This window comes from Polypterus senegalus, chromosome 2, assembly GCF_016835505.1.
Source record: "Polypterus senegalus isolate Bchr_013 chromosome 2, ASM1683550v1, whole genome shotgun sequence".
NCBI classification, from domain to species: Eukaryota; Metazoa; Chordata; class Cladistia; order Polypteriformes; family Polypteridae; genus Polypterus; species Polypterus senegalus.
This window is the reverse complement of record NC_053155.1, coordinates 188,703,619-188,717,380: the sequence shown is the minus strand read 5'-3', so window position 1 is coordinate 188,717,380 and position 13,762 is coordinate 188,703,619. Positions and strand designations below refer to the sequence as shown.

The 13,762-nt window shown below is 36.0% G+C and overlaps 1 protein-coding gene across 2 annotated transcripts in view; it reads right to left on the bottom strand.

The window, feature by feature from the left end:
• Nucleotides 1-341: 341 nt before the first annotated feature.
• The window catches only part of pir (pirin), a 149,522-nt gene continuing 136,101 nt past the window's right edge, over nucleotides 342-13,762 (bottom strand). For both annotated transcript variants that reach the window (XM_039745056.1, XM_039745057.1), the window contains exons 9-10: nucleotides 11,616-11,682; nucleotides 342-1,558 (exon numbers count right to left, since the gene is read on the bottom strand). In XM_039745056.1, the coding sequence (XP_039600990.1) occupies nucleotides 1,446-1,558; nucleotides 11,616-11,682 (180 nt within the window). In that variant the 3' untranslated portion in view covers nucleotides 342-1,445. The remainder of the gene's footprint in view (nucleotides 1,559-11,615; nucleotides 11,683-13,762) is intronic.

The following is a 13,762-nucleotide window of genomic DNA, read 5'->3' as shown; positions in this document are numbered from 1 at the left end:
AGATGCTCCGTTGTCAGTCTTTTTTGTCTTGTGTGTCTTTAAAATGTCTTTCGAGAACCTCCGTGAAGATCACGTCTACCCGCCTGGCTTTTACATTCCAGGATTTTCTTTTATATATAGAGAGATATGTATATATTGTTATTGCTTTTTCATAGACATGAAACCAAGTGATAAATATTGAATACTGAAAACACAACAGCATTGTTACAATATTTAAAATTACCAGTACTAAAATTACTAAACTGTGTTGTTGTTCTAATATAATTCATATAATTTGTGCCCAACTTAAATGACAAACTACATTCATCCAGATTCAAACTGGGATTAGTTTTGAAAAGAAATCACCTTTAATATCTAGCTAGCTGCAAGCTCTATTCTTGTAAAAAAAAAAAAAACTCAAACTGTTTGGGAGGCCTTTTGACATTCAGTTTAAAAATGTGTGCATTATGGTTTAAATGAAGCATGAACATAGAAAATATGTAACTTTTGTTTGAAATAATGCAATAAAATTTGGGTTGGTTGTTTAACTGTTTGCACTTTTTTTTTGCTAGACTGATGTCTACGCATGCATCAGAAGTTAGCTAAACTTCTTCCTTTTTATATTGGCTTCTTTTGTAAGATCAGATTGCGAAAATGTAAGATTTCAGCCAAAATTTGCTTTGCTTAATTATATGATTGAGACCATCTGGTGTGGGATTCAAACAAGTTAACACTTCTTAGACTGCTGCAAACCTTCAATTTTGCAGTCTAATCAATATCCAAGTTTCACATATCACTCACAATTAATTTTTTAATACATTTGCATATCAACTTTCTTATAAATTTCCTTTACAGAATAGTCCTTGTTATGTATGCTCAGTGTCATCTGACCGCTAGTTCACATTTTGGAAGAAAGGCAAATGTAATATGAAGGAAGTTCAAATTAAAGTGTATTCTTAATTGAGAAACCTACTGTATCTATCCTTTAACTGTCCCCAGGCAAATCTTTGATAGATCTGAGTTTAGATTTCAGTATTGGCAAGATTCACCATTAATAACTAATATCAATAAGATACAAATAACAGTCAAAAGAAAAAGAGACCTTTTCACAGTGCAAAACAATAGATACCATTGGACGAACTGCTAGGATGTTTCAGAAGCATAATGAAAATAAAATATGTTAAAAGTATTATAAACAGCTATTATATGACATAAAAGACAATAAAGGGCTTAGAGGTTTGCTTAAATTTCTACAAATAAATTGCCTATGAAGAATAACTTTATGGTAACCAATATGATTTCAATTATATTATTGAATATGTAGCTCTTTGGCCAAAATAATAAAGTCAGAAATTCTGCTCAGAAAAGTACTGAAAGTGGTTTAAACAAAGAATTGTTTGAAAAGTAAACTATATTATACATTTTATTGTTAATATATCACTTCATCATTAACTTTAGGACTTTCATCACTTATTGAATCTTGATTTCCATGTTTTAGCACGTTCAAATCCATTTTTGCAATATTGAAAGTCATTGATAGCTTGCGCAATTTCTTCTTCAGTGTTCATAACAAAAGGACCTATTAAAAAAAATATAGTAAAGCATTAGTAATTATATACTTCACTTTCTGAGCTTTCACAGAAATCTTTTTCTTTTTATATATATATATATATATATATATATATATATATAATTGTCACACACATGCGCAATTGAGGCAGCTAAATGGCTTGAATAAGGACAGTTCCGAGACATACTGGGATGTGGCAGAGTGCACTGACTCTTTTTCACCCTTGCCTGCAGACCATTCACGGGAGATTCTCTTGACATCACTTTCGGGACCAAGCCAATGGAAGGAGACCTTGCCGGCTCCGGCCCCTGAGAATGGCACGTCTGGGCTCGCACCTATGGCAGAAGACCTACACGAGTCCGACCCCTTTGACTTCAGTTCCTGTCTTCCCCTTTAAAAGCCTCCACCTTTTCCCTTTTCCCTCAGTTCTGTTTTGTGCACATCAGTGCTGTATCAATTGAAGGCAACTTTGCAGCCTGGAAACCAAATTATACGGTTGGCTGCCCCTAACCTTTATATGACTCTGCCTCGAGTTTGTGACAATAATGTAATGTTTTTGTAACTCTTCATGAATTAACCTAGCATTGTTGTTTCATTTATGTCACTGACAGACAGCTATCCTGTGGCTTACAGTTTTGTGTATTTGAGAGCTCATTCTACATCTAGAGAGTGTCTCCATGCTTCTGCAGCTAAGGCATGAAGTAGTAAATAGAAGGTCGGAAATGTAACTGCTAAGGTGCATTCTGTCAAAATCTGATTATTCAGAAATTGTGTGTGATAAATCTGCCACTTTGGTTGTAATTCAAAGATGTTGACATTTTTTGCCACTAAGATAGATTATATACTGTAAGCATTCATATTTTAGGGATAGAAAAAAGTAGAGTCAAAAACTAGCAGGAGTCTAAACCAGGAAAAGCAACAATTTAATAATACCAAAACTCAAAACAACAAAGTAAAAAAAAAAATCATAGGTTCTCTCGTTTAAAATGTTTCTGTTTTGTGCTTTCATAGCATTAAAAACAATGATTGCTCAGATTTGGTAACCTCAGGTAAATCAGTCTCTTATCTTTTTATGACAATGCATGAGCATGTGGTACCAAGTGAGATTGTAGGTTGTTAATGGGGACCAACTGTGGAGTCCAACATGGCATCTAAAATGTCATTCATGAATTCATTTATTAACTTTTGAGAGCATTTATTATCCATGACATCATGCTGAGGTATGTATAAAGTGTAATGTATCTCTCTTGAACTATGAGCGAATGTTTTATATGAATAATATTCTGAATGCCAATGCTCTATGATGTGTGGGAAGCATACCAGTAGTATCTAGTCTTATTCTATAATGCTACTAGACTTCTGTGCATCTGTTCCTGGGATTAGAGATGGAATGAACAGAACTGCCCTCTTTTCTCTTTTTTGAACAAAGAATTTATTGAGGATACTTGCATGTCTGGTACTTATGAGTAGAAGGCAGGTATGGTTCCATTAATACGAGTTCAAGGTGTGCTATCTATGTGAATAAACTGATCAAGAATGCCAAAGCTCTATTTTAGCATTTACTCTGGACTCACTGGAGTGAATCCACTATTGATGTCTATGTTTCGTTTATGGTATTTTTTGCTGAATTAAGTTTTCACATTTTTTTAGATATCCACTTTCCAGTTAATATAAGCTGACTTACTACAAAGGAGAGAGAAAGATGAGGATGACCTGATGAGCTACAGTATGTGCTGGTAAATACTGAATGGGTTACCTGAGAGAGGGGTAAGGCAAATGTAGGTTTAGAAAACCAGTGTGCACTTTTCATGAATCCATCACTACTCCATTTCCAAATGCTCTAAACACAAGCTTTCTCTCTGTCTTTGTGCAAGACACTGGTTGTATAGTCACATGATTCATAAATGAGAGTTTGAAGCACTGGTTGAAGATGTCATGCATCCTATTTTTTCTAATGGCAGCAGGAAAAGCCTACGATTTTATTATTTTGTGAGCTTTCATAACAATCTCTACAAAAAGATACATTTTATTTTGAATCATTCTCTTCCAGAAGATATGTGGTATGTTAGAAGTCTAACAGCAAATTGAAATGTTTAAAACATATGAAATGCACAATACATACAAAATCATGCAAGCTGTTAGTTATTATTTCAAGCCATGCTCAACACTCTCCAAAAAAACATTCACCTCTCTTTCTGTAATCATGCTAAAGCCCCAGTGGGAGAACAGTCATTCATGAGGATTCAGCCAAACAAAGAAAGAATAAGGCAGCCGCAGACAACATTAAAGGATTGATTTACATTTATGAGGCTAAACGCCTAATAAAAAATGGGATATAGTCCAAATGGAAAGAAGTACCTGATCAATAAAAAAAGCATAAAAGGAGCATATGAGAATGTAGTTTAGTTATAAATGAAATTAATAGTATGAATGAATGTCAAAACTGAAAAACAGTAAACAGTGAGAAAAGTCTAAAGTAATATTAATTAAACAGAAGGCAACAGGTCATAAAACTCAAAAATATAACTAGAAGGTCTTAGGTAAGTTAGTTAGAAATAGTGTTAGGTTTTACCAGTAATTCACGTTAAAATAAACTACCTATGTAAGACATGGATTTTGATCATGTTACTAAATTATATATACATTAAAACTCACATGGATTACAAACTGAATAATTTAACTCATATTTATCAAGTACACATATTAAATAATGAAAGAAGCATTTTCATTCATGTTACTCTCATTACACATTAATTTCTATTAAAACTAAATATTTGCCAATTTATTTTTTACATTTGTCATTTTTTTAAATTCATTTACAGCTGACAAATTCATTCACCCATTTTCTGATGTCACTTTTGCTTTTAACACTGGCCACAATGTAGAAACTAACCATAGCTGGGATGTCACTTCCAATACACAAGGTTGAAAAAAGTCCAATACAAAACTAACACTCCATGACATCAGAGGAAACCTATGTCTATAAAGCTTATGAGCTCATCAACAGATGTGCAGCCAAAACATAAAACAAAAATCACAGGATATTGCTGTCAAAGGATTGCCTGATTGCAATAAGTATATTTTTATACAACCTCTGCAGGAAGAAATGGTAACAGGACCAAGATAAGCTACTTTGCTTTGTCAATAACAAAAATCATTAAGGTTAAGTAGATTAAGAGAATTACAAGCATGTTTATTTTTGACATAGTAGCACATTCTGACTTTTTCTTGTCAAGAAATATATATTCTGCCTGATATTCCCTTCTTGACATTAATGTGTGAAGTGAATGCATCATCCTCTAGGACCAAATGAAGACAATGTAAACTGTCCATGTTAATGTTTGGCATACGATATTTGTTGAACATCTCTTGACATTGTTACTCCTTCAATTTGGAAATCTTTGTTCTGTTCTTTTGCTCTTTTTGAACTCTCTGCATCCCAGATTAAGAACTCTTCCAGCTCTCCTATCCAAAATTGGCATCATGTTGAGCAGTTACTCATGGGCTGCTCGGGGGTTGATCTGTGATAGTTAGATAGATACTTTTCATTCCTTATTTCACTCCTCTTCACTGCTCTTTTCCTCTGTGGGGTGTTTGAGCCGGTACTCCTGTCAACTTAATGTGGCTTTCCTTTTTCTTTGCTGTTTAAAGAATGGGGTGGGTGGGTGGATGGGTTAATGGAGGGCTGATGCCAGTAGGAAAGGGACATTATCCCTTTTATGTTTGATTTTATATATTTGATCTATTTATTGTTACACATATTGATGACTTCTTTCTCTTTTTTGATCACAAAAAACAACAACTTCAACAATCAATTTTTGATGATGACTGTAAAAAATAAAATGCAAATATAAAACACTGTCTGCCAAATTTCAAACATTATTGCCCCTTATTTTACCAGTGTTAAATTTAAAGATGGCTATAAAATAAAAAAAGAATGAATAATGGGACACTACAGAAGCAAAGGGGAACTATCCATCCATCCATCCATTTTCTAACCCGCTGAATCCGAATACAGGGTCACGGGGGTCTGCTGGAGCCAATCCCAGCCAACACAGGGCACAAGGCAGGAACCAATCCCGGGCAGGGTGCCAACCCACCGCAGGACACACGCAAACACACCAAGCACACACTAGGGCCAATTTAGAATCGCCAATCCACCTAACCTGCATATCTTTGGATTGTGGGAGGAAACCGGAGCGCCCGGAGGAAACCCACGCAGACACAGGGAGAACATGCAAACTCCACGCAGGGAGGACATGGGAAGTGAACATAGGTCTCCTTACTGCAAGGCAGCAGCACTACCACTGTGCCACCCAACATTTTACCAATACGTTAAATCATTGAGGTAATTTTACTACTTCATTTTTAACAAAACTTTGAGAAAACATGTCAGTTAATTGTGATATAATTAGTTCAAAAACATTAGAATGTGACCAATGAGTCATTGAAATGCGCAATGAATTAAGATTTTCTGTTCATTTCATTGTCCTGCTTCCTGGGGTCACTAACATGCTAACACCAAAAAAGTGTTTTGTATGGTCGAAATATGCCATAACGGTAAACAATTTCCACAGCAAGTTCATGGTTTTTAAATACTCACTTTTGCATAAGAAATGGCCCACACACATTTCTGAGCTTAAGCAGATTTTGTATATGAGACTCCTGGAGTTAATAGTTTTAATTGTAAGTCTCACAAAGCAAAAGAAAAACAAATGTTCAATTAAGCAAATCAGAGAGCCTAGTTTCTCTTTTTAATTTCAAACAGTATTTGATTCAGAATATTTGATTCAGTAAACAGTATATATGTTCTTATACTGAGGACAAAAGAAGTCCACTTTAATGTACAATGTGAAGAGATGCCATCACAGAGAATCTATTTACACTGAATTTTAACAAGGAAGCCAAATGTTGTAAAATGGATGCATTTATTCAAACAATTAAAACAAGAAACTAATGAACAAGCAAGGACACAAAGTAAACAAGATGGAAATAATGGGTACAGTGTCTATGGACCATCATAAAACAAGTTTTGAGTTAAAACCATTCTGTTGATATGGTTTGCTCATTTGTCCACCTACCAAGCACACAGAAGCACTCTCCTTCCCACCTTCTAGATATACATCTTTTGCTCATTTCTGGAAGTCTTTCATGAGACTTCTAACTGCCATGAGCCAATCTGACAGTGTCCCATGTTGTACCTGCCATGGTACACCATTATAGAAAGACCTATAAAAGCTAGACAAACTGGAATCAAGCTGCTTTTGTAAGATGCTCTACAAAAACTGGGTCATTAGGGAAACCTTTTTTTAACAGTCATCCTGTAAAGTACACTCATTTTTTGATTTCTTAGGCAAAATATCTATTGTATAAACTATATATATATATATATACTTTCAAGAGGAGAAAATCTTATTAAATAACCTTTTTCAAAATGTTGTATCATATATGCATCAAATATGCCTGTTATCATAAAAGAAAAAATGTACAAGAGACGCAGGCATCATTTTGATTTTTTTTAGTTAGTAATAAGAAAAAATGTGCATCCTCAAAAAAGGGAGAATCTCATTGTGTTTAACATCCTTAGCTCTCAGGTGGACTCTAAAATTCTTTTCTCAAAACCCACAACCATTTAATGTGGCTAAAATTTCTCCTGCAGGAGTCTCAATAAATACATAAATTAGAATCTATATAGTACATCACTAATAAGATCAGTGAAGTAGATAAGATCATATTAAAGCTTTTGATGCATTTATTTTCATAAAATACTGAAAAGTCTTAAGACTTAATTTAAAAGTGAAACATGAAGTTCAAGTAAATGTACAGTTCTTTACAAAGATTTTTTAAAAGATTTTTTAAAATAAAGAATTATGTGCCCATCTACCATATACTAATGAAGCTCATGTTATTAAACTTTTGGAAACCACTTAGCACATAAACTTAATAGGCTTAAATGCCCAATTTTGGTCTTGGTTATTTTTAATGTTCTTAATGCAAAAACTATATAAACCCTGAGTAAGTTTCATTATAATAGACCACATTTAGAAAGTATTCAGACTCCATCATTTTTTCAGATTTTGCTGCAGTCTGTAAATTACTAGAACCATTAAAATTATTTTTTCTCCTCATCAAGCAACACTCATTTGTTCAGAATGACCGAAAAAGCATTATTAAAAATACCAGAAATATTATACTGTCACAAGTATTCAGAACCTTTACTTGGTACTTAGCTGAAGCCACTTTGGCAGTAATTAAGGCATGGAATCTTTTAAGCTTTGCACACCTCTATCTGGAGATTATTCAGCCACTCTTTTTGGCAGATCCACTCCAGAGGCCTCATGTGTAAATGGTGCGTACACACAAAAATGTTGCATAAAGCCACTCACATTCTCACTCCAGCTCAAACCATGCAAGTTTTTGCCTTGGTTTTGCAAACTGGCTGCACCCAAGTATCAAAGCAGTGCTACTGCTCCTGCATGGCTTCACTTTATTTTTTTAATTCACATCCCTGACGTGGCTTTATCAAATACACTGAAATTAACCACATATTATTTATTAGTTTAATGCATTTGATTGTAATTAACCTGTAACAATACAATGGTCCATGGAATGGCCAAACTATTTCAAATACCATAGATGCTTTAGCACTGATATTCTCAGTGCACCACTCAGAGTATTTAACCCACTGTATCTGAGAGTGGTGTCACAGCTCTACAGCAGCTGATCCGAAAAAGAATTATAGGGATACAGTATCTCGCACGCTGCCTCAACCATGCGCACAGTCTGTTTGAACTCTTCCATACGGCAAACGCTTCAGAGTTTTTCCTGTAGGGAACTCTTGGTTCAGAAACGGTTTCATCCCAAGAGCTCTAAACACGCTCAATCATTCTGTCAAGTGCTCCTGGTAGAACTGTTTGTACATACTGTATAGCTACAATTACTTCACTGTAAACTTGCACCACAGTTGTAATATTGCACCACCTGAGCCACTTTTTGAACCATTTTCACTATCTGCATAATATGTACATGTTTATTGTACTTATTCTTTCATATTTTATTTATTTTTTATTGTTTTTATCCTATTATTATCATTGTTGTTGTTATTTTATCATTTTATAAGAAAATAAGTTTATGGAAGATTTGCATATTGAATCTTATTCTACCATACAGTAACAATAAAGGAATTCAATTCAATTCAATTCAATAGAAGAGAGCGAGTTTTTACATATGATGAAAACTGGCTTCTAAGTCGATTTAGATTTCCAAGCACTATGTTCTTGGAGCTCATCATTCATCATTTTTAAGATGAAATGTAGTAAAGTATGTATATTACATTATACAGATCAATTTTTAACTTAATAACGTGTGGGCACGGTGGCACAAAGATAGCAATGAACTGGCACCCTGTTCAGGGATTGTTTCTGCCTCGTGCTGTATGCTTGCTGGGACTGGTGTGACCCTAGATGGATAGGCGGATGGAATAATTAACAATGTACTATGAAGATATTTCAATGTTACTTAAACATTTTGAAGAACTGGCCTTACAGACGGCTTGACATTTATTATTGTGTGGCGACTGGTTACTTGGAGAAAGAAAAGGAAGGACAGGAATTGGGGGTTAGTACATTTGAAACAGATAGTATTGCTGGAATAAATAATTTCATAGAGGGTTATGCATGGAGTAGCAAGCCAGGAATAATCTCTGGAGGGGGCACGAGCTTGTCGCTACTACTGCGCCACTGTGCCCACATGTTTAATACATGCTTTAATTCCTAGCATAATGAAAATAATATCAAGTATACATCTTAGTATTTAAATTGTTCAGACAGCTGTAATATCATTAATGTAATGTATTATGTGTCCTGTTTGCGTAAGAGAAAACTTGTTTAAGAAGCACGTAGTGATTCACACACATATAGTACAAAGAAGAACACATTGAATACAAAGCATTTAATGTGATACTTTAGTTAAGATAGGATTTGAGAAACTAGTAAATTAAACGATTTTAAGATGAAGTTTATGATGTTCTACTTTAATGACAAAATAAATTACGTGATTAAAGTGGAAATTTTGAGATTATAATTGACATTTTTTTCCACTGTGTCGCTATTTTTTTCTCGATTCTCTGTGCCCTAATACGCTTCTATATGACACTCAGACAGTGGGCTACGACTCACCTTTTCACAGCAACTTTGATATCTGACCACTTCTTATTTATTTTGGGCACTGTGTGACTTTTTGAAATTGAACTTTTGAGTTTCTCCACTGCTCTATGTCATTCAATCAACATCCTGTTGTTGTTTATACCACTGCTTAAACCAACAAATAGTATGTTTTTCCTTGCCTCCACTTGGTATTCGCTGAAATTCTTCTTTATTCCCTGAGCTTTTGCCATTGTCTTTTCACAGAACGCTGAACTTAAGGAGCTATTTATATTGATCTGTAAATTCAAAGAGGCGTAATTCTGGGAGCAGTAGGATGGGGTGGCAGGCGTGTGCAGATACGTTACATTTCACGCTGACCGGGATTTATGTAGTGGAAGTACGTGGAAGTTGGCATACGCACAGATTTATGCATCTGGATTTTTTAGTGCATACTCACATTTCTGCATGTTTTAGTGTGCATTCTACACACGACTTTATACATGAGGCCCCAGCTCTGTCAGCTTGAACGGAGACTGTTAGTGGACAGCTATTTTCAGGTCTCTCCACAGATATTTGATTGAGTTCAAGTCTGGTCTCTTGGTAGGACAGTCAAGGACATTCACAGAGCTGTCCCTAAGCTACTTGTGCATTGTCTTCTTAGAAGTTGTACCCTTGGCCTAGTGTGAAGCCGAGAGTGCTCTAGAGCAGGTTTTTCCTTAAGGATATTTCTGTATTTTGCTCCATTTAGTTTTCCCACAACCCTAACTAGTCTCACAGTCCCTACCACTGAAAAACAACCACCATGCATTACCAATGACTTCCTCCCGACCTGACACTGAATCAAGGCCAAACGCTTAAATTGTGGTTTCATCAGAGCAGAGAATCTTGCTTACATTAGATGCATTTTTCAAACTCTAATTGGGCTTTCATGTGGCTTTATCACAGGAGTGGCTTTTGCCTGGCCACTCTGCCATAAAGCTCAAATCATATTGAGTGTTGAAAGGATGGTTGTCCTCCTGAAAGTCTCTCTTACCTACACACAGGTTCCCTGGAGAACAAGCAGAATAACCATTAGGTTCAGGGGCATTTCTCTTAACAAGGCCTTTCTCCCCTGATTGTTCTGTTTGGGCAGGCAGCCAACTCTATGAAGAGTTGTGCTTGTTCCAGATGTCTTCTATTTAAGAATTACAGAGGTCACTGTGCTCTTGGGAATCTTCAATGCTGCAGACTTTTTGTAGCTTTCCCCAACTAAAGTTTATCTTGTCACTAAGTTCTTACAAATGGTATAGAAAAGGATCTGAATACCCATGGCAGTGTGACATTTGTTTTTTCATTTTAATAAATCTGCCTGTTTTTACTTTGTCATTCTAGAGTATTGAGCATTGGTTGCTGAGGGAAAAAACAATTGAATTGATTTTAGCAAGGGGCTGCACATAACAAAATGTGAAAAAGTGATGGAGTCTGAAAACTTTCTGAATGCACTGTAGCTCCTTTCACATTCAGGATCATATTTAGAATGGTATGGACATGTTCAATAATTTCAAGATTTTTAAAAAATAAAATCAGGATCAGAATTGGCCAAGTATAGGGTATTTTAAATGCTACAGCAAAGGTTTAATGCTAAGGCATCAAGTAAACTTTAAATCAAATTTTATTTGCCCTAAAGATTACTTTGTTATATTAGACAAGGACATGTAAATGATGAACTGTTACAAATATGGCAACTCTCAATACATTTTTGCAGTGCTTTCAAAAATAAACAAAACTTTTTTTTTCTTATCATTACAACACTTTTAACATGAGATAAAACAACTTTTAGATTACCTTATTTGCAATGGTTAATACAGCCTACTTTGACATTCTCCCCAGCATTGCCCCAGTAGAAGGCAGGTTTTAACTGATATGCTCTGTGTTTGTCTTACCATGCTTTGCAACTGGCTCCTTTATTGGCTCTCCAGCAATCAGTACGAGATGAGCAGTTTCAGTCTCCTGAATAACAATAAATAAATGAATACATACATACATACATAAAGAAAGAGATAATGTTTACAAATGGAATATTATGCCAATCAGCCACAACATTAAAACCACTGACAGGTAAATATTATCTTGTTACAATGGCACCTGTTAAGCTGTAGGCAGCAACTGAACAGTAAGTTCCTGAAGTTGTTATATTGGAATCAGAAAAACTGGGTAAACATCTGTATGACTTTGGCAAGGGCCAAATTGTGATGGATAGACAACTGGGTCAAAGTATTTCCAAAAAGGCAAGTCTTGTTGGGTACTACCACTATGCAGTGGTTAGTACCTACAAAAAGTGGTCCAAGGAAGGACAAACCAGTGTACCAGTGACAGGGTCATATGCATGCAAGGCTCACTAATGTGCATGGGGAGCTACTGTAGCACAAAGTGTTGAAAATACTCATGGTGGCCATGAGAGAAAGGTGTCAGAACAAACAGTGGTTCACAGCTTTTTCGGTATGGATTGTGTAGCTGCAGACTGGTCAATGTGACTATGCTGACCCCGGTCACTGCCATAAGCGCCTACAATGAACATGTAAGTTTCAGAACTATCGGGATACAGTAAGATGGTCTGATAAATCTTGTTTCCTTTTAGATCATGTGGATGGCTTGGTGCATGTGTGGCATTTACCGGGGGAAAAGATGGTAGTTGTATGCACCATGGAAAGAAGGCAAGCTGGTGGAGCCAATGTGATGCTCTGACCAATGCTCTGCTGGCAACCCTTGGTTCCTGACATTCATGTGGATAGCATTTTGACATGTACGACCTACCTAAAGTTTGTTGTTGACCAAGTACATCCCTTCATGGCAACTGTATTCCCCGATATCAGTGGCTTAGATCATCATAATAATTTGCCCTGCCGCACTGAAAAAGTTGTTCAGAAATGGTTTGAGGAACACGACAAAAAGTTCAGATAGGTGACTTGGCTTCCAAATTCCCCTGATGTCAATCCAATCGAGCATCTGTGGGATGTGCTGGAAAAACAAGTCCGATCCATGGAGGCCCCACCTCGCAACTTACAATACTTAAAGGATCTCTTGTTAACATCTTGGTGCCAGATACCACAGGACACCTTCACAGGTCTTGTGGAGTCCATGCCTTGATGGGTTAGAGCTGTGTTGGCACTGAAAGTTGGACCTACATAATGTTAGGCAAGCGGTTGTAATTTTGTGGCTGATCGGTGCATTTATCATGGTAAAAATGGGTTAATTTGTGAATGCAGTTTTTACTTTATGGCATTATGGCAAAAATACATTATTGTATCAGAAATACAAAATTGCTCTTTAACACCAAGACATTCTGTTTATTTTCTTTTCATTTAGACACAAACATATTCACTGTACAGCTATGAATATCTGTTTTCCCTTCTTACTTGGATATTTAATTGGCAAGTTAAAATAATTTGATTTGAATTTTCCATATAACAGACCCACCAAAACGAACAAGCACAACACTTAACCTGAAATAAGTATGTCTCTCTACGTTGTGAATAATGGCAAGAGACATAAATATCTTGAGTTTTGTTAGTTTATTAGCACAGGCAAGCAAGAATGTCCCTGTAATCCATGAACACTTTTATCCTTGGTATCTCTTAAAGGTCTGAAATATGTAGGCAACTCCTCAGCTGACTGTTCTATTAGTGTGGAAAATAAATGACTCTTTAAGTTAGAGATAGGTTGCCCTATTCTACAGAGTGGACTAGCTTCCCATTAATCTACTAAAACATTGCTCTTAAACATAGACCCAGTTTTCCCTGCTTGGGCTCATTTGCTGCCATCAATTATCCAGGAACTCTTGTGGTCTCTTGCCGGCTATATATAACCTCTCTCTCTCTCAGCTATATCACCTCCCATCTAGTATCATGGAAGGGAATGGGGCAATTTCCCTAGAATACTCTCAGTCTGTCACATTCTCTAACTTGCACTGGTGGTCCTGCTCATAACACCACATACAACCGGCTTTACCACCTCCTACAAGCCCCTACCTTCCCAAACTGACATGCTGAGTTACTTCCTGTATGTCAGTAAGGATTTCCTTCTTAACTAC